The sequence below is a fragment of the Podarcis pityusensis genome, assembly GCF_964106645.2.
Source record: "Podarcis pityusensis genome assembly, chromosome: 14".
NCBI lineage: Eukaryota > Metazoa > Chordata > Lepidosauria > Squamata > Lacertidae > Podarcis > Podarcis pityusensis.
Window position 1 is genome coordinate 25,961,472 of NC_138039.1, and position 20,630 is coordinate 25,982,101.

General features: G+C 56.9%; 1 protein-coding gene across 1 annotated transcript; it reads left to right on the forward strand.

Annotated features, from left to right (window-relative positions):
- Window positions 1–718: 718 nt before the first annotated feature.
- Window positions 719–20,120, forward strand: FURIN (furin, paired basic amino acid cleaving enzyme). The gene is made up of 16 exons (XM_080981452.1): window positions 719–1,240; window positions 4,856–5,190; window positions 9,595–9,693; window positions 10,681–10,776; window positions 12,424–12,552; window positions 13,022–13,098; window positions 13,454–13,542; window positions 14,250–14,422; window positions 14,551–14,763; window positions 14,855–14,955; window positions 15,077–15,180; window positions 15,284–15,401; window positions 16,214–16,393; window positions 16,487–16,611; window positions 17,533–17,649; window positions 18,431–20,120. The coding sequence occupies exons 2-16, from the start codon at window positions 5,011–5,013 to the stop codon at window positions 18,973–18,975; spliced, it is 2,346 nt and encodes a 781-aa protein (XP_080837578.1). The 5' UTR covers window positions 719–1,240; window positions 4,856–5,010; the 3' UTR covers window positions 18,976–20,120.
- Window positions 20,121–20,630: the final 510 nt, after the last annotated feature.

Sequence of the window (20,630 nt, forward strand, 5' to 3'; positions counted from 1 at the left end):
CTCTCTGCTCTGTCCCACTTTCCCCTAGAATTCTGTGCTTTGCTTCTGGATTTCACATTTTAGGCAACAGACGCTGTATGTGAGGGGGTGCCTGATGGCCCGCCACCCTCCAGCATCTCTGGAGCATCTCTCTGCTCACCCGCCCGTTGAGGGCGGCCATAACAAGGGGGGCTCCCTCGTGCTGGCAGCTCTAGAAGTGCCAACTAGGCACAAATTAACTGTTGCCACTTCAAACTAGAAAACCCACGGAGGTCTGAAAGTTAACAAAAAGGTGGAGCCATGAGAAGTGCAATTGAGCTTCCCCGTTCCACCCGTTTGATTTCTGGTTGAAGGAAGACGAACCAGAGGGGACCGGATGGGGAAGGAACGGGCAGCTACCTGCCAAGGGAGGGAGAGGAAAGACGGTTCACCTGCTGGGCTAGATGCGGGTCTGATCTGACACAGCAGGGCTCGTCTGACGTTCTGGGGGGGGGGGGTAAGGGAGCCCAGGGCAGCCACTTTGTTTTGGCACAAGCACTTCGTCCCCTCCCTGGCAGTCAAAGCAGAAAAGTAACAAACAGCTGCCCTCGCAGGGCACACAAAATCGACGGCCGAGGCCGGCGCTGCTGCGCAGGATTCCGGTGACCTGCTCGGGTGCCCCGAGGCCAGCTGCTCACTCGCTTCATGCACGGGAAGCGCTCGGGCCAAGCCTGGGAGCCGGTGGTCAGGCCAGGCCAAGCCAAGAGCCGCAGCCTTGGCACAGGCGAAGGGCCGGCCTTGGAATCGCCGTGGCTGCTGGCAGATGGGGCGGCCCATAGGCGCTTCCAGGTTCCTTTTCTCTGCTCGCCCGCCCGCCCGGGGGGCGCTTCCTCCTTTCGGGCAAGCGGGCAGGGGGCCCAAAGAAGGCCCGCCTCTCCTGCTCGCTGCTGCAGTCGGGAGTGACGGCATCCGGGGGCGCCCGCCCGCTTCCCTGGCTGCCTTTTCGCCTGCGCTCTCGGTGCCCCTCGTCGGGAGGAGGAGCCGTAGAGGGCCGCCCCCTCTCCGGTCCGTCCGGCGGTTCCTGGGAGTAAACAAGCGCTGCGCCTCCGCCTCCTGCTGCTGCCCGCGGGGCGGGGGCTCCTCCGGGCTGGGCTTCCCGGTCCTTCCCTCCCGTCTAGGTGACGCTGCTCCTGCCGCCGCCCATAAAGGGGCCAGACGGGTCGGGCGGGCGCTGCCAGACGCAGGAGCCCTTCGGAGGAGAGGAGCAGCCGGCGGCGGCCCGGTAAGGCAGCGGCCGGTGTTTCGGGCCGGGGCCGGGGGGGGGAGCGAGCTATCTAGCAGTCGGTCCGTCCGCCCTGTTGCTGCTGCTGCCCGTCCCCCTGGAGGCGACTGGACGGGGTTTTTCTCGCTCGACCCGCCTGGGCCCTTCCCGAGGAAAGCTTCCCCGACGGCCCTGGCTGGAGAAGGGCTCGGCCAGGTCTTTCCCGACGGCGCGGCCGTGACGCTTGAAGCCGAGTAGTGTGAGGTCCCCGGGAGGCGGCGCAGGTGGCGCCTGGCCCTTGCCGGCCTCCCCGAGCAATGCCCACTCGGGGCATGGCACATTCCCGAGGCCGTCTTCAGCCGGGCCTGTCGGCGGCAGGACCCCCCAAGGGCAACCTCCCCTCTTTGGCGTGGCTTGTTTTCCTCCCTCGCCGTCTCCTCCGGCTTTCCGTCTTTAACCGCGGCGAGGGGAGGCGTGAGTCACTCTGCCTGCCAGACGAGCCTGGGCGGCCAGCTGCGCTGCGCTGCGCTGCGCTGGGGGGCCAGGCAGAAGTCGGCGTGGACGTGGCCTTCCCGACGGAAGCGACGGCCCGGCAGCCCCGAGAAAGTTCCCCCGGACCACTTCCCCGCCCCCTATGAAACGGGGGAAGGCTCCCACGGATTGGACCCCCATTTAATAAGCAGAGAGAAGTGGGTTGCCAATATCTTGGGGTACCATACGGGGGACCTGGCTACTCTGGAGTTGTCCTAGGGTGGGAGGGGGGGATACAAGGCCAGCGCTTAGCTTCCACCGGGAAGGTGGGGATGGCGGCTGCCGGCTGAGCTGGCGAGGCTGACTGCTTTCTGTCCAGCTGCACTGTCCTCCCGCTTCTAAGGAAATGAGTCGATGCTGTCATAGTCCTCGCCACTTCTGGGTGCTCTTTTCCCCAGCCCTTCCCTCTGTAGGTGTGCTGTCGCAAGAGCGCCTGGATTCTGCCTGCTTGCAGTCTCCCTGGGGCTAGAAGGCTCAGCGGATGTTCCCAGGGCACAGGTGGCCTCTTCGTGTGCCTAGGCTCATGTGGGGCAAGCTGGTGTGTGTGGGTCTGTGTCTTCAGGGGAATCCAAGTGTGCTTAAGGTGGGAGTGGGAGGGATTTAGCCAGGTGTACCAGAGTCTGCCTGGAGAAGCTCTCCAACTGGCTCTGGAGGGAAAATGTCAACCGTTCTCCCACCCCGGTGCTCTTTCTTCAGCTGCCTGTGGACATAGCGTGGTTGTTGGGCCTCTGGTTTTCTGCCCAGCTTGGTGCTGTGCCCAAAGAGGTCACAGGATGAAAGTCCCTAAGCCACTTTCTCTCTGGGTCATGGAATGAGACTTTGGCCTCCACAGTCATTTACAGACTCATTGTTAAGACCATTTTCATGGAAGACAATTTTAGTCGGCTACAAGTGATCGCCAAAGAAGATGAGGCTTTTGTGGTGTGTCATGAGTTTGGGTTTGCATACTTCTAAGGGTTAACACACTTCCCTTCCTGCTGTAAGAGACACTCTTCTGCTGCCTTGTTGCCTGGGGATGGAAACTCCTCTGGTTTTCCATTCAGACAGACTCTTCCATCTCCTCCTGCCTGGCCTGGCATGCAGCTGCCACTCCCTCTCCTCTTTATGGCATTTCAAAACTTCCTGGCATTGAACCACAGGAGCTGCTTCTGTTCCCCTATCCCTCTGGGCCCCTCAGTTAAAGGAATAAGCTTGTTCCCATAGAGCGGGGCGTGGGGGACAACATCTGTGTCCCTCCTCTTAGCCATATGGGAGTTGTTTAGCAGTGTCTTGAGGGCCCCTCGTTTTGCAGCATTGTCTCAATGAACAAGTTTTATTGTCAGGATTTTAGATGTGGCAGAGCGGCCCTGGCCACAGACCGACCTAGAAGGGCCAGGTCATAAAGGACCCAGGAGCACAGCTGATGGCACAGGGTGTATGTGTTAGGAACTGGTTGCCATCTGCGGGGAGCGGCAAAGCCTGCTGGAGATCATGATCTCAGGGGACTGGATTCTGCTTCAGGGGCAGACCAGCTGCTGTGCCTGCAGAATCTCCTGGGTTCAGTTCCCAGCAGCATCTCCAAGGAGCAGGAGCAGGTGGCCAGTGCTGTTGGGAAAGACCATCCTCTGTGCCTGAGACCCTGCCCATTGGAGGAAGCCATATTGAGGTAGGCGGACCAAAGGCTTGACTCTGGTGGTGGCAGCAGCAGCAGCTTCATAACTGGTAGTACGGAAGCTCACCTCTGATCTGTCCCACCTTGGGTCACTTCTGGTCATGTGTTGTTGGCATGAGGGTTTGGGTGACATAGAAGAGAGGAGACTCTGGCCTTGCAGAGAGCAAATGATCCTTCAGGTTCTGTTCCAAAGTCTAAGTTCCTTATTGCTAAGCCAACAATGGAGTGCTTTGTAGTCTCTGCTGCATGGTTAGCTTCACAGTGGTCCTGAGTCCCAGGTTCTTCTTGTTCTTCCACGCACCTACCCTGTATCAAGTGTGCCTTTTTGATATTCCCCCGCTTTCTGTATCCCTGGGAGGTGAGTGGAGCAATTTGCGTCCTGCCTGCCTTGGTGCAGAAGGTTGACAGAGCAGCATAGGGAGGTGGAACTGGGGTGGCAGCCCAGGGCCAGATAGAGCTTTGAGTTTCCCCAAGTGTTGCAGGAGGGAGTCTGAGGAGGTAATTTGTGGGCGTTGTTGGTCCCTGCCCATCTCTGCAGACTTGTCGACCCCAGTTTATCTTGTGTCTCCATAAGCCCCACCTCTGCCTTCTCAGTAGCTTTCCAAAGAAGTGTGGGAAATGCGGAACTGCAAATTTCCACATTCTGCAAGTATCTGCTTCAGATATTTTATACCCCTTCAATTAAAAATAATAATCCCAGGACAGTTCACAGTTGCCTATAACCATATGCAAATACAGTTTGCCAAAGTCTAATTGCACATTCTTCGCCCCCTCATAGAATTCCAGAGCCTCTGATGAGAGGAGGGTTAAGCTGCCTCAGCAATGGGTGTGGGGGGGCTGATCCCTTCTTGGCTGCTCAAGAACCCGAGTCAGAGCCTCCTGGCCTTGAAACCTTCCCTAAAACGTCTTTTGAGCCAAGCGTGGCTTCCTTGGGTCACTCCCAGGTAGTTCAGCTGCAGCCCAGCCTCTCTCTTTGCTCAAGGCCTGTGAAGTAGGTAGGGGAGCTCTTTTTGTCAGTTTGCCCCCGGGGCCAGCCTGGCCCAGGAGCCTCCCGCTGGAGTTTTCAGCCCTGCTAGGCCACCCAAGTGGATGAGTGCCTGTCTGGCCAAAAGAGCCCTGGACGTTCCCCGCCCCTCCTGAACAAGCAGCCTCTTCAGCTCTTGGGAGCAGGGCCCTTTTCCTGGGGAGGGTTAAGGGAGGGGACGAGGAGGAGGCACCTGATGGTCATTGGGGGGCAAGGAGCTCTGGGAAGGGATCTCAGCATGCTGGGTGCCGGAACAGCTTATTTGCCACATTTCTCTGCATCCTGGGGTGTGGGACAGACCTTTGGGGTGGTGGCACATCAAGCCTGTGCTGAGGTGCCCATGAGCAGGTCTGTGTGTGGCTCCTCCTCCTCATCCTGGGCTTTTGCTAGTCTCTGTCCAGGATCTGAATCTCTCCTTTTCTCTCCCCAGGTGCTGCGCAGGTGACACCCTCGAGGTTTGCCTCCTGCTCTCCCTCTCCTGACCGCTAGCCCCGATGCTGCCTCGGACTGACTGGGGCCTTGCTGGGCGGCAGAGTGAGGGCCTGCTTTGAGGTGCTCCCTGGGCTCCCCCCTTTCCCGGCTTTCATGGATCTGAGGCCACCCTGGCTGCTGTTGTTGTGGACTCTGATTGGGGCCCTAGCTCTCCTGGCCAGAGAAGTGCTTGGCCAGCACGTCTACACCAACACCTGGGCCGTCCTAGTCCCTGCTGGGCCACAGGAAGCGGAGCGGCTGGCCAAGAAGCATGGATTCCTCAACTTGGGCCCGGTGAGTGAAGCCTGCAGCCTCCCTGGAGCTAGTGCAACCCCAAACCTGAAGGGAAGCTGAAATGGGCTAAGGGAGGGAGGGAGCAGCCCTTGATGCGGGGCTTGGAAGGGGTAAAGAAGAAGGCCAGGTGTGGTGCTGCTGCCTTTAGAAGAGAGATATTTAGTCCATGAAACAAATGCTGAAGCCAAGAACCTTGCTGGGTTTGAGGCAGACCTGCTGCTCTCCTCGTTGCTGGGGTCTGAGGGAGGGGCTCTTTTCCATGCATGGAGGCACTGAGAGGTGCTAACAATAGAGGCAGGGTGCTTGGCTGTGGTGGGCGAGCTGGAAACTCCACCTGGGAAAGTCTGTTGGGTGTTCAGAGCTAGCTGAGATTGGGATGAGGAACCAGTGTTTGCCCAGGTGGGATTGGCCAGCGACTATGGTGTGATATGGCTTGTTTTCCTTCTCCTACAACCTATAGTTCAATTTGCTTTCAGGAGTTGCACTGAGTTTTTTGTAGGCCTTTGGCAGAATATTTTCATGTGCTCTGCAGTGGGGCTGGCTGTGGTGGGTGGGAGGTGTTGCTTGATGTGCTGAAGGTGGAATGTGGCTCCAGTGGCAGCAGGCTGCTCTACCTTTTTGCTTGTCCTTTCTGGTTGAATGTGCTTCAGTTAAACTCCCTACAGGTGGAAAGGTGATGCTTACGCACCTTACAAAAGGGCATTTGTTGCTGCCTCTTGGAAAGTGACTTTTGGGGGTGGCTGTTTGGCTCTCTTTGCCCCAGGAGCCTCGTATCTTGGAGATGGTGGTGGGCCCAGCTGCCCTATGTTGACACACGACTAATGCAAGCTTTGCTTGGCAGCAGGCACGGAGTTGCCAGTTGCATCATCTTCTGGGCAGATTTGGAAAGGTCAAAAGCACAGCCTGCCCCCTGAGGCTGTTTGCACTTCACCTGCATGTGGGATCGGACACTGTGTGCCCTGGGGCTGTTTGCCTACCTTGAGGCCACCCCTTGTTCTCATCCGGTGGGATTTCATACCACGCTCTTTGCTGCCCTGCAACTCTTGAATCATTTCACCCTTGACTGGAGTGGGAAGACGTGGCATTGACCAGTATTGACAAAGCATATGGGATTGAACGGTGCTGATGAGCTTCGCTGAAGCCCACCTAGGGCAGGACTGACTGCAGGGTGGGGCCGGCACTCGGGATGGATTGGATCTCTTGCTCCAGGGGGAGATGAGGGAGTCCAGCTCTTTTGGGGCTGGCTCTGTTGAAAGCACTTGACATGTTGACAGGGAGGTGCAGCACCCCATTCCCACCTCCTCCCCTGGTCATGTGGCTGCCTTAGAGGGAGGCTCAGAGGCTTCCTCACTTGCTGAGCTCACCAGCTGCTTTAGAGCTCACCCAGACTTCCTTCTGCACCACACTTTCCGGCCATAGGCCTGCACTTTCTAGGTCCGTGTCCAAGTGATTTTATATGTATGTGTTGCCGCTACCCTTGGAAAAACCGCTGAATTGGAGCAAAAGGGAATCCGTGGAAAAACTGATTACCATTTGTTCCAATTCAACAGTAAACAGTGGGTTTTCCCAGGGGAAGCGGCGAAACACACTCAAAAAACCACATGGACCTAGAAAGTGTGGACCTGTGCCTAGAAAACATGGCACAGTCTTGATAAGCCCTGACTCCAGAGTGAAGCTTGGTTGGGGGGCAGGACGGGGGCTTGGCCTGCTAGAGCATCTTCGGGGGACAAAGCAAGCTTTTCCTTTGGAGCTGAGAATGTAAGAAGAACCTGCTGGATCAAGCCAAATGGGGCCTATCTATTCAGTTTTCTGTTCTCGCAGTGAACAGTGAATGTCCTGCAATCAGGTGCCCCTTCTGGGAAACTTGCAAGCAGGACCTGAGCACAAGGGCAACTCTCTCCTCCTGTGGTTTCCAACTGTGGAGGCAGAGCATAGCCACTCTGCTAGTAGTCATGGATTGCCCTCTCCTCCCTGAATTTGTCCAATCGTCTTTTAAAGCCATCCAAGTTGATGGCCATCACTGCCTCTTGTGGGCATGAGTTCCATTTCGTGAAGAATGACTTTATCAGTCTTGAACCTTCCAATGGTCAGCTTCATTGGATGTCCATGCATGAGTTCTAGTGTTGAGAAGGGAGCAAAACTTGCTCTACCCACTTTTTCCCACGCTGTGCATAATTTTTATAAACTTCTATCACACTTTGGTCTTCTTCGCATGAGGATCAATCCAGGCTGCTTGCCATTTGCCAGCTCCTGGTTGCAATTGCCCCTTCACCGCTTCCTCCCTCGCCAACTCAAGGCCTCCACCGCCCAGGCGATGAGAGCCAGGCGTTCTGGCCTTGCACATGAGGTAACAACCTTTCCCTGCTGTGATTTCTGGGGGTTGAACTATCCCTTGGAGCTGGATGTGGGTGGTGGCGGACGACATGGCAACAGAGTCTTCCGTTCCGGGTGCTGAGCTTCTGCAGAGCATCCTACCCTTCCAGTCCTGGTCAGATCCTGTGAGCCCAGTGAGGGGAGGTACTGTGCAGCAGGCTGGTGCTCAGGCTCAGTTGGGCTGGGGTGGAGGGGTAGAATACTCTGCAGAAGACCCAAGACCTCTGGGGCAGGGGGCACGTGGAGGAGGTAGTTATTCAGAAGTGGGCTCTCTCTGCCACTGGGCCTTTGATTCCGGAAGCAGGAAAGAAGCTGTTCAGTGAAATTCCTTTTGTTCATCAGTGAGGAATGTTTTGCCCCTGGAACAACTGGAATGGACCAGGGCTCAGTCCGGCACAGCCTAAGGCACAGGAGTGGAGCTAAGGAGTGGGGTGTCAGTCCTCTGTGGGTCATGCTTCTTCCTTCCTGCCCTGGCCTGTGCCGCTGTACCCCCTAAGTGCCCGTTGTGGCTCCTGGCTCCTTCCTAGGGCAGGCTGAGCAGGTTTGTGGTGCTGGCACCTGCGGGCAGCAGCCAAGGCAAGAGGCCCTGCAAAGGGGAATTCTGTTTGTTTTGGGGAAAATAGGGCAGGGAGCCAGGGCCTGGTGCACAGCCAGGCGTGGGGCAGGCAACAACTAGCTCGGGGTTCTGAGGCACTCCCAGGAAGAAGGCAAAGGGATCTGGGAAGAGGGGACTCCCTTCCTTGAAGACCTGGGGCAGGCCCCACTGCCCAGTTGAGGGCTTGTGCCGCATTCAGCTAGGGGCTGGGGGACCAGAAGAACCTCTCCTTGCTAAGGCTGGAGCCCACCAGGGTGGGGCACCTCCCTCTCCTCTCTGCCTGGCAGTGACGCTCTGTCTGCGAATTGCCCCCAGCGCTGGCACAGTGCCAATTCTCGGGGCAGGAGCTGGTGTCCCCTTACACTTAAGCCCTTGTTTCTATGGCAAAATGCCCTGCAATTCTCTTCAGCTGTCTTCTGGGGAGGGGGGAATTGCATGACCCCTTTTTTTGCAATTGAGCGTTGGGAGTGGAGGCTTCAGCCCCTGGAATGTGCAGGCTGAAAGTGTCCTGGGAGGAGCCTCTGGAGAGCCACTGTTGGGGTCAGGGGCTGCTGTTGGGCTGTGGACGCTGATAAATACTCCTGTACCCGTCTTTCTCCAAGCAGAGACAATTCCACGGTGGTCGTGGAGTTCCCTTTTTTCATCCTCACAGCAACCTTGTAATGTTGGCTAGGCTAAAAGGGACTTCCCCTGTGAGCCTTGCAGCCAAGAAGAGAATAGGGCAAGAGGGGTCAGCCACAACTGCTGCTTTCTTCCTTCCCTTGAGCTTCCTCTTCGCAGAGGGCAACCCTTTTGACCTGCTGGCATACCCTATCCTCCTGCCTTTGCCTGCAGTGGTGGTCTGTGCCCTGCTAAGAGTGTGGGTGTGAGAAATGAGAGGGAACCTTCAGAAATTGTCGCCTGGGAGGCTGCACACTGGACGCTGGAAGGGAGTAGGAGCCTGTCGCTGGCAAGGCTTTGGTGGGAGTCCCTCAAGTGTCCACTTGGCATAGCTCTCCCCCTCCCCCTCCTGTGCCATCTCTAGGGAGGCCAGCAAGCTGCCCTTTTCCTTCCTCCTCCTTTCTGCCACTTGGGCCCAGTGCCATGAGGTCACTTGAGGAGCTGCTGCTCTCGCCCTGCCCTTCTTTTGAGGGGTTTGTTTAAAGATTAGAGATTTACATCAGAATCTTCTTAGCATCTTAGCCAGGCCCTGCAGGCAGCATGTGGGGAAGGAGCAGGAGCCAGCTGGTGGCCTTCATAGGGATGGGCGGGGGGGGGGAGCTCCTGGATTTGGCCTCTCCTCCGTCCCCTCCATGTAACTGGGTGCCAGCATGTGGGGCTATACTGACCCATGGAGAGCCTCCCCCTCTGCCTTGTGCTATCTCGGGCTGCCCTGCTTGGACCGACACATGGGAGATTTTTTGTCTCATTCATTCCTCCTTTCTCCCCCACCCTAGATCGTTGGAGACTATTACCACTTCCATCACCGAGGGTTGGCCAAGCGTTCCCTCTCCCCACACCGGTCCCACCACAGCTATCTGGGCAGAGAGCCACAGGTGAGTCCACAGAAGCTGTTCCAAGTGAGAGGCAGTCACCATGGGGGTGCTACAGAGCACAGAAGCCCTGGTTCTAGTCAATGCAGGCCTGATAAACTGGAGGGCTTTGGTGCCCCCTTCTCCTGGAGACAGCTGGGGCTGGCTCCTGCTTGAGGCTTTTGGCTGAGCTCCCACGGTGGAGAGAGCAGAGGGGCTTTCTGCCTCCAGCATGCCTCGACTGGGCACTTTTGTGCTCTGCACATGGCCTGGGGCCGGTTCTGGGATAGGCTGTGGAGGGTGTCTAATCAGGCTGGTTTTAAACCAGATGGGCCTGATATCCTGGTTCCATTTTGGGCTGCAGAAGAAATCCCAGAGGATTAACAGCCTGTCTGGGCCACCTCCTCCCCTGCAATTCTGGTTCTTCATTACCCTTCCCTTCCTCCAGGGTGTCTCCTGCCACATCACCCTCACAACAATCCTGGGAGGCAGGCTGGGCAATACAGCAACTGGCCCAGTGATCCTCATGCCTGGGGATGTGAACTGAATCCTAGCCTGACACTGCAATAACTGCAATGGCACTACATTGCTGCCAGTCAGTGCAGACGACGCTGAGCTAGGTGGGCCACTGGCCTGACCTGGTCCAAGAAAGAGATGAGAGGGTGGAGCCCACCCTGCCAGGCATTTTGGTGGCTGCCTGAGTCCTTCTGGTCTCCCTATGGGTGGCAATAGGGGAAGGGATGGGTCCCCTCCACATTTGGCCAAGGATGTCCCTGGCCTGACTGACCCTGGTCCTCCTGGGCGCTGTGGGGTTCGAGAGTCCACTTTGTGCGTGGCTGAACTGAGCTTCACCCCTGCGGGTGCCAAGATCTTTCCGCAAAGCACCCTGTCATTCTTGCCAGCAGCTGTGCCCCCGCCAGCCACCTCCATGGGGACCTGGTTGCTCCTCGCACCCAAGGGTGCACTTGGGAGGCTGCCCTTCAGTGCCTTTTCTGCCTTTTGCCTCCTCAGGTGCACTGGCTGGAGCAGCAGGTGTCCAAGCGCCGGACAAAGCGGGACACCTTCCTGGAGCCCTCAGACCCCAAGTTCCCTCAGCAGTGGTACCTGGTAAGTGGGAAGGGGTGTGTGTGATGATGAAGGGAAGCAGAAGCCACCAGGCAACAGGCACTGGATTCTGCCCTCCCCAGGGCTGCTGCCAGCCATGCCCTTCCACCCACATGGTGGTTGGGCAAGGGCGCCCTGATGTGACTGCTAATCCCCTCCCACAGAGTTAATCACTCCCTCCCTGCCTGGAGGATTAGTGGCAGCCTGGGAACAAAGCCCCCTCCATGACTGAGCTCACAGGAGCTGCCACCGCCCCGGAACAGAATCCGCCCCGGCCCTTGGACTGCCAGGAGGTCCCAGAGGCCACTAAGGGGCACCATCCGGATCCTGTCCTAAAGAATGGGGCAACATCATTGCTGTTGTTGTTGCTAATTTATTTATTACCTGCCCTTCACCCTAAGGTCCCAGGGCAGGTCATAGCATTAAAAACAATACAGGCAACTCTCAGTTTACATGTGTTCAGCAGGACTGCTTACACATGCATTGCACCAAACCCGGGAGTGACTTTTAAAACAGCAAAAATGGGCCCTCAGAGAGCCCAGAAACAGTGCCCAGGAATCCCACAAGCCTTTGCACTGACCTTTGAAGCCTGTGGAGGGTTTGAATTTGAGAAAGGAGGTTTGGAGGGAGTGATTGTGGTGGATTTGGGTGGTCTGGTAAGTGGTGCTGGTTTTTCAAGGGTTTCCATAGGTTTAGAGCAGTGTTTCCCAAACTTGGGTCTCCAGCTGTTTTTTTTCAGACTACAATTCCCATCATCCCTAACCACTGGCCTTGCTAGCTAGGGATGATGGGAGTTGTAGTCCAAAAACAGATGGAGACCCAAGTGTGGGAAACACTGGTTTAGAGGGGGTTTGCAGGCATTTCCAATGGTGTTTCAAGTATATGTGATTTCACTGATGCGGGCAGTGCCTCGGCACATAATCCCCGCGTAAATTGGGAGTTGCCTGCATTACAAATAATTTAAAACAACTTCCCACCATAAGAGTTAGAAGCCAAAGGAAAGAGGTATGTCTTCAGCATTCTCCAGAAGCTGTGCAGTGAAAGTGCCAGGTGCACCTCTTTGTGGAGGGAGTTCCACAGCTTTTAGGGGCCACCACAGAGAAGGCTCTCTCCCAGCACGTTCTCTTTCTGCCAGTGGTTCTCCCCCAAAGCTGGGGGTCTTGCACGGTCCATTTCCAACTGGGGACTTGTCAGGCATTGAAGGAGGTGTTGCTGCAGAGCAGATTCTCCCCCATCCCTCCTCTCCACTGTAGAGTCCTCTTTGCTTAGCATAGAATAGTGGGGCCAAGAGGCTGGAGCTGGCATTCTCCTGCCCCAATGAATATGTGGGGCTTGATCCTGCCACTTTCCAGGAAAACGGGAGGGGGTAGTGAAGGGAGCAGCAGCCAGCATTCCCCAATGCTCAGCTACAGATTCTTCCTTAAAGACTTAGCTGTAATTCCTGCATGGCAGGGGGTTGGACTAGATGACCCTTGGAGTCCTTTCCAACTCTGCAGTTCTATGATTCTGTGAGCCAGGCATCTGGGGTCTAGTTAGAGATGGTTTCCTCCACCCCACCCCCTGTGTGACGAAACATGACTCTGTAGCCTTTAGAGTTGCCCTACTGGCTGTGCTGACTGGCCTTCTGCTCCCCCCACCTTTGCCCCCCAGTCCAATGGGAACCAGCGAGACCTGAATGTGCGGGAGGCCTGGCAGCAGGGCTACACGGGGCGTGGCATCGTGATCTCCATCTTGGACGACGGCATTGAGAAGAACCACCCAGATCTGGAGGCCAACTACGTGAGTGGGATGTGAGCGGGCTCCATTGGCACATGCCGTGCCCACTTTGCAGGGCTGGTAGAAGGGGCCGCGAGTCTTCCTGAGACAACCCCCTCCCACCCAAGCTGAGGCCACTTTTGCACGCAAGCTGAGGGAAGCTTTGTAGCAGTAACAAAATCCCAGAGTCCTCCTGAGCCCCATCAAGCCCTGCCTGTGATGGAATGAGCCCAAGCAAATTCAGCCTCTGGTTGTGGCCACTCACAGCACCGCTTTGCATCACACGTGGAACAGTGGTCCTTTCTGGACTCTTGGGGTCACATCTGGAGCTTTTGGAACTGGGAGTTTACTGCTGATGCAGAAAACGTGATTGTGGGGAAAGAGGTGATGCTGGGCTCTTTAATTGCAATTCCTGCATCGCAGGTGGTTGGACTAGAGGGATCCCCCTGGATCCCTCCCAACTCCACAATACTGTAATTCTTTCTTCCTTCAGGATCCTGCCGCCAGCTTTGATGTGAACGATCAGGATTCAGACCCTCAGCCGCGTTACACCCAAATGAATGACAACAGGTGGGGAGCCTTTCCGGAGGGCGGTTGGGTAGGGATGGGAGATATTGGGCAGGGAAAGAGGAACACCAGTTCTGCTCAGTCCTGGAAGCTCGGTCGCTGGGGACACATGGGCTGGGAATGGCACTGTGTAGAAGGAAAAGTGGATGGAGCTTCCTGGGAATGCTGCTCTTCCACCCTCTGTCCCCCTCCCTGCCTTTGCCCATTCGAACGCTGACTGTTGCTCAGCTGCACTGAGAGGGAGAGAAGTTTGGGGCAGGTTTGCTTGTCCCCTGCTCCCTGTTTTCTCCCCATTCTAATGTATGGCCGCCAGTCCCTCCCCACCCAGCTCAAGTCAGATCTCCCTCTCTCCTTACAGGCATGGTACTCGGTGTGCAGGCGAAGTAGCTGCCGTGGCAAACAATGGCATCTGTGGTGTAGGTGTTGCTTACAACGCCAAGATTGGAGGTGAGGAGGGCATCGTCTCTACCTTGGGCTCTGCTCCTCATCCAGCTTCTCACACTGGGTTAGCTGCCCAGAGGGAGCCTAAAATCATAAATTGTAGAGTTGGAAGGGACCCCGAGAGTCATCTAATCCAACCCTCCTGCAAAGCAATAATAATAATAATAATAATAATAATAATAATAATAATAATTTATTATTTATACCCCACCCATCTGGCTGAGTTTTCCCAGCCACTCTGGGCGGCTCCCAATCGAGTGTTAAAAACAATACAGCATTAGATATTAAAAACTTCCCTAAACAGGGTTGCCTTCAGATGTCTTTTAAAGGAACAGGAGGTTGTTCCCCTGTCAAACAGCTCTTATAGTCTCCTTTCTTGTTATTTGGATCCGTTAGTTTGGGTCCTACACTCTGGAGCATCACAAAATAAACTTGCTCCATCCTCCATGTGGCAGCCCTTCAGATATTTGAAGGTGGCTCTCATATCACCCCTTCTCCAGGTGAAATATACCTAACTCCTTCCACCGTTCCCCATAAGGCTTGGCTTCCAGACCCTTGATCATCTCGGTCACCCTCTTAAGCACCTCTTCCAACTTGTCAATACCCTCCTTAAACTGTGGTGCCCAGAACTGGGCACAGGACCCCAAGTGGGGCCTTGCCAAGGCAGACCAGAGCAGTGCCATTAGTGATGTCCATCTGTACCATCGTCTTAGGTGTCCGCATGCTGGATGGAGAGGTGACGGATGCTGTGGAGGCCCGTTCCCTGGGCCTCAACCCCAACCACATCCACATCTACAGTGCCAGCTGGGGCCCCGAGGACGACGGCAAGACGGTGGATGGCCCGGCCCGCTTGGCTGAAGAGGCCTTCTACCGGGGCGTCAGCCAGGTGAGCCTGTGGTCTGCAGCCAGGGGAGGAGGAAGGGTGGCCCTTGGGGTGAAATTGGGCTGCTGCCAAGCCTCCCACCTCCACCCCTAGTCTTGCCTCTGCCTGATTTGGTCCCCACCCCACCCCAGGGCCGCAACGGGCTGGGCTCCATCTTCGTCTGGGCTTCTGGGAATGGCGGGCGCGAGCACGACAGCTGCAACTGCGACGGCTACACCAACAGCATCTACACCCTCTCGATCAGCAGCACCACCCAGTACGGGAACGTGCCCTGGTACAGCGAGGCTTGCTCCTCCACCCTTGCCACCACCTACAGCAGCGGCAGCCAGAACGAGAAGCAGATTGTGAGTCTCCATCGAGCGTGATGGGGGTGGGGGGGCGGGCTTTGGGTCACAACCTGGCAATCACCCTGTGCCTCCTCCTCCTCCTCCCCAGGTGACTACAGACCTGAGGCAGAAATGCACCGAGTCCCACACGGGCACCTCCGCCTCTGCCCCGTTGGCGGCTGGGATCATTGCCCTGGCACTGGAAGCAAAGTAAGGGGGCTGGGAGGGAGGGGAGAAGGGCTTGTGGGGGTGCTGCTTTGGTCCCTGATGGAGACGAGGGGTTTGGCACCCTTGCCCTCTCCGGTGAGACACGGCTGCTCCTTCTCCGCAGCAAGAACCTGACCTGGCGCGATATGCAGCACCTGGTTGTGCAGACCTCCAAGCCCGCCCACCTCAACACCAACGACTGGGCCACCAACGGGGTGGGACGCAAAGGTAAGCAGGCGCCTGCCAAGGACATGCCACTCTGGGGCGGTGGCAGGCTGCAGGGGCAGGTCCTGAGCCTCTCACACACCCTTCTTTCTCCCTCTGCTTGCAGTCAGCCACTCGTACGGCTATGGACTCCTGGACGCCGGCGCCATGGTGACTCTTGCCAGGAACTGGACCTCGGTGGGGCCTCAGCGGAAGTGTGTCCTGGACATCCTCACCGAGCCAAAGTGCGTCCCCACAGTGGAGCGGGGAGTGGGTGGGTTTGGGGTCAGACCCTCCTGAGGGCCAGCCTCTGTGTGGAAGGAGGGGGCGCCAGTTACTGAGGGTGAAACGAGCTTGGGGCATCGGGCTCCTTGAGCTTGAGGACTAGACTATTGCGTCGTCTGTGTTTGAACATCGCACAGACAATGTGTAGAAATCCTAAGGAGCATCTGATCTGAAACGGGCAGTGGCCTAGAAATCGGGGAAGGAGAGGTGGCTGCAGCTTCCCATGGCGTGGACTGGAACTGGCTGGAAGCGGCTGGAGAGAGAGAGGGAGGGAGTGTCCGTCCGTCCACATGAACCAGACAGAGGAGGCTTTTCAAGGACAGGACAGAGCTGCCTTTCTCCAGGGTGTTGCTGCAGCGGGGGCTGCTCCCATCTCTTGCCCTGCCCTCCAAACACTGCTGAGTGCCAAGGACCGGGCTGGAGTTTGCTTTTCAGGCTAATTCTGGATATTTTGCTGCTGGTGGACAACACCTTGTGGTCCTGTGGTGCTGGACCTCAGGGGATCAGAGGGTGCGGGGGGTGGAGCAGGGATGAGGCTGGGTTGGTGGTCCTTGCTAGAGCAGACCAGCCCCAGCATTCCTGCCCACTGCAATCCTTTTTTTATCCAGAGTTCTGCCTTGCACAACCTGCCCTCTGAGGCTGCTGCTGGCTGGCAAAGCCTCATCCAGCCAGGCTAGGGACCTCAGCTCCTGCGGGAAGGGGAGTGGCGGGGCTCTTGCTCCTTTCACATCCTGTTCCGGCCTTAACCATGGGTGCCTGTTGCCTCCTGCAGGGACATTGGGAAGCGCTTGGAGGTGCGGCAGAAAGTGGATGCCTGCCTGGGGAAGGCCAGCTACGTGGGGCAGCTGGAGCACGTCCAGGCCCGGCTCACCCTCTCCTACAACCGCCGGGGTGACCTAGCCATCCACCTTGTCAGTCCCATGGGAACCCGCTCCACCTTGCTGGCTGCCCGGTAAGCCCCCTGCCTTCCTTGGACCCACTCTCTTCTGGGAAGCTGCCTCTGGGCTCTGCCCTCCAATGCCTCTCACTTTTGTCCTCTCCCCAGGCCCCACGACTACTCGGCTGACGGCTTCAATGACTGGGCCTTCATGACGACGCATTCGTGGGACGAGGACCCCACTGGCGAGTGGGTGCTGGAGATTGAGAACACCAGTGAAGCCAACAATTTTGGTAACGGGGGAGGGGCACCTACTTCTCTATGCCCAGACCCACTTGTTGTGGCAAGAAAAATATTCCAACCATCCAGCGCCCCCCGCCCCTTGTCTCAAATCCCTCCAGTCCCCGTGACAGCCACCTGTCATTTCTCCACCCCCTCAGCTTCCTCTGCTCCTTGTCACATCAGCTGCAATTTGGTCTCCCTCCCGGGAGCGCTGCCTGATCTCCCCCCCCCCCCGCTTACTGGGCCCAGCTGTGGGCATTCCCTTCCTCCCCGCCCCCCCAACCCCAACAGCTGTTTAATTCCCTCTTGCTCTGTTTTAATTCCCTGTGACGGAAACCCCAGAAAGGCGGGGGGGGGGGCTTCCCCAGCTGCCATCCCTGCCTGTTTAAGAGGCTGCTGGCTGGACAGAAGGAGGGAGGGATGGGGATGCTGTGCTGAGCTTCTGAATGTGGCCCCCTTCCCCACCTGTGGCCTCAACAGCAACGGTTCACAAACTTGGTTCCATAAGCTGATTCCCAGTGTCCCCCCCACTTATCCTATAAAAAGCATTACTCAAATAGCAGTTTGCACCACCCCCTTAATGGTAGATCATAACACAATAACATTCAAAACAATTAATTGCACCTTTATTCAAAATCCGATTAAAACTATTCAATGTAATTCCACAAAACAGATGACCTTATTCCAGCAATACCAGCTTTTCAGAGTCTGAAAGTCACCCCCTTGCCTCTTAGCGTCCCCCTCCCCCTGTAATCCCACCACCCAGTTTGGGAACCAGTGCTCCTCAGTGTTAGGCCCTTCTTGGGGGCTGTTGCGCAGCAGAGGGTGCCAGGCACAACTCCTTGAGTGACAGGGAAGGGCTCTGGTGTGGGAGGAGGGCAGGTTGGGTGGCTCTGCCTCCTCCTCACACCTTCCTGCCCTTCCACCTGCAGGCACCCTCACCAAGTTCACTCTAGTTCTGTACGGGACGGCCACCGACCCCCCTAGCCTCTCCAACCAGTTTGAGAGCAGCGGCTGCAAGACCCTGACCAGCAGCCAGGCCTGCGTGGGTAAGTTTTGTTGTAGTTATTTGTTTCATTGCATCCATATCCTACCAGGTTCTCCAAGGAGCTCAAGGTGCCACAGTCTTTCCCTTCCAACAACAACCCTATGAGGTCGAGAGGCAGCGAATGGCCCAAGGTCACCCAGGGAACTTCACAGCTGAGCAGGGATTTGAGCCCCGGTCTCCTAGGGCATAGTCCAACCGCTACACCTCCACTGGCTCCCAAACCTGCTTCACTCGAAAAGCCTATGCTGGAGCCCTGCTCTGAACAACAACAATTATTTTATTATTATTTATACCCCGCCCATTTGGCTAGGTTTCCCCAGCCACTCTGCATAGCTTACAGCATATCTAAAAACATAAAACATCAAGCGTTAAAAACCTTCCGATACAGGGCTGCCTTCAGGTGTTTTCTGAAAGTTGTGTAATTATTTATCTCTTTGTCATCTGAAGAAAGGCATTCCACAGGGAGGGTGCCACTATCAAGAAGGCCCTCTGCAGTTGCCACCAAGGTTCCTCCCACTAGGCACTGCTCTGAGTGATTGGGGTACAGAGGGCAGCTTTCATAAGCTGTCCAATGTGTTTGGTGCAAATAGGAACCATGCCATCTTCTGCCCATGTTCCTGGGCAAAGGGGGCCCCCACAGAGAGGGCTGTGTGGACAAGAGACCCCACACCCTCTCTCCACCACAGGTAAGGGGCGGACCTTGCTCCTTGGCGCTGCCTGAATGCTTTTTCTTCCAGAGCCTGGAGGCCTGAGCCCTTCTCTTGCCCCTTCTCTCCTTGCAGTGTGCGAAGAGGGCTTCTACCTCCACCAGAAGAGCTGCCTCAAAACGTGCCCCCCTGCCTTTGCGCCGGGCACTGTGGCCCCCCCTCTGGAGAACATCCTGGAGCCCCAGCTGAGCTCTCGCCTCTGCGTGCCCTGCCACCCGTCCTGCGCCACCTGCCTGGGCCCGGAAGCCACCCAGTGTCTGTCCTGCCCGGCCCACGCCCACTACAACAGCCAGGAGCAGACGTGCTCCCACCAGACCCAGAGCAGCCGGGCCTCACCCACCCTCCTCAGGGAGGGCGTGCAGGTTGCCGGCGGCCCCTCCCGCTTGCCCGTGGTGGTGGCCATCCTGAGCTGTGCCTTCATCGTCCTGGTCTTCGTCCTGGTCTTCCTGGTGCTGCAGCTGCGCTCCGGGCTGTGCCTGCGCGGGGTCAAGGTGTATTCGCTGGAGAGCGGAGGCATCATCGCCTACAAGGGGCTGCCTTCGGACGCCTGGCAGGAGGGGCCTGAGGAAGAGGAGGAGGGCGAGAGGACTGCCTTCATCAGAGACCAAAGCACCCTTTGATGAGCCTGCAGCCCCCCGGCGCATCAGGGGCAGGACCAAGGGGCCAGAGGCTCTGCACCGGTCTGCTCTCTCACCCCCCCATGGCTGGGTGGGGACCTTGGACAGAGGCACTCTGCGTGTGGGCCGGGATGCTGCTGGAGGACAAGGCGCCCAGGCACCCTAGGCACTGGTTTTAACTCGCCAAAGTGATTTTTTAAAGACTGAACCAGTTTCTCTGCCTGCCTCCGCTGTGGTTGGAGGGGCATCTGCGCGGGGCTGCCTTCCTCGCTGCTTGGGGAGGGGCAGGAAAAGCCCCTCAAGCCTTTGTCTCTAGGCAGGGGCATGGCTGAGAGTGCCCCGTCCAATGTGGGGCCAGGGGGTTGTTAAAGTGGCACAGGCCCCCAGCTCCGTCGCCTTCTTTCTGCCCTGCCAGCAGCAATAAGAGCCTGACTCCTCCTCTCTTGCTCCGTTCCGTGCCCTTCCCACTGATCCACGGAGCTTGTGCCACCGTTTGGGGCCTCTTCCTTGTGCAGCCGGCCACCTGCCTACCCATGCCTTGGTAGACTGGGAGGTGAGCTGGGCTCCTCCTCCTCTTCCCCTGCCCCCACCCATGACAGTTGGGGCTGAGATGGACGATTGATGCCATGGGTGTCTCTCTTCAACCCAAGGCGGGCGGCTCCACCCTCCTCCCTGCCGGAGCAGGAATTCCTCTGGGGCCACGGGGAGGGGGCCTGGGGGCGGCGGCTGCTGCTTGACCACTGAGCTGTGCCCAGCCCCTCCCTGGATCTGCCCAAAGTCACTGGAGCTTCCATCTTTCCTCATGTGCCTTGTTCCCCCTCCTCCTCTTCTTCTTCTTCTTCCTCCTTGATGACAATCTGTTGCTGGTCCTGGGGTTGCACTGCCCGCCTCGCCTGCCTCTCTCCCTCCGGGTCTGTTCCCTGCTCTCTGCTGCTGGCGGAGGTGGAGGGCTGTGCAGTTGTGGGCAGGGGAAAGAACGGGCTGCCCAGGACTCGTTTTCTATCATAACTTTTTTGGTGCACAAATAATTTCTTGTAATTTAAACAAGGAGCCAATTCCTGTGGCCAGTTGTTTTGTTTTTTTAATTTAATGGATGTGGATATAACGCTAGAGAGATTAAAGTTTATTAAATGTTGGAACTATGCAAACTTGCTGTGTCCCGCTGTGTTCTCTAGACAGAGCTTTTGTGTCGGTGGGTTGCAGGTGCCTGGCCACAGACACAGGCCCGCCTCACACCTCCCAGGCTGCTAACAGGCTGCCTCTGGCTGATCCATATTGATTGGTTTGGGTCTCCCTGGCCAGGGTCTGCTGCAGAATCAAGGAGGCCAACCTATTGCCCAGAGACAGTCCAGTCCAGATGTAAGAACCTAAGTCAGCTGCATCAGGCCCCAAAGGGAAACCCACAATAAAAAGTTGAGCCCAAGAGCCCCCTCCCCTCCTGTGACTTCCAGCAACTGGTATTCAGAAGCATTGCTGCCTCCACCTGGAGGCACAGAGCATAACCATTATGGCCAATAGTCTTCGACATCCCTCTCCTCCATGAATCTGTCTAATCCTCTTTTAAAGCCACACAAGTGACCCTGCCTGCTCACAAAACTGCTTCACTGTCAAATGTGCATCATTTACGTTACCTGGAGATTTGACATTTGTTTAACCCA

What these genes read in the sequence shown, in the direction of transcription:
- FURIN (XM_080981452.1), top strand. Translation starts at nt 5,011, where the DNA reads ATGGATCTGAGGCCACCCTGGCTGCTGTTGTTGTGGACTCTGATTGGG. An exon ending in ATCTGGGCAGAGAGCCACAG is followed by an intron (nt 9,694 to 10,680) that starts GTGAGTCCACAG and finishes TTGCCTCCTCAG; the next exon opens with GTGCACTGGCTGGAGCAGCA. An exon ending in CAGATCTGGAGGCCAACTAC is followed by an intron (nt 12,553 to 13,021) that starts GTGAGTGGGATG and finishes TTCTTCCTTCAG; the next exon opens with GATCCTGCCGCCAGCTTTGA.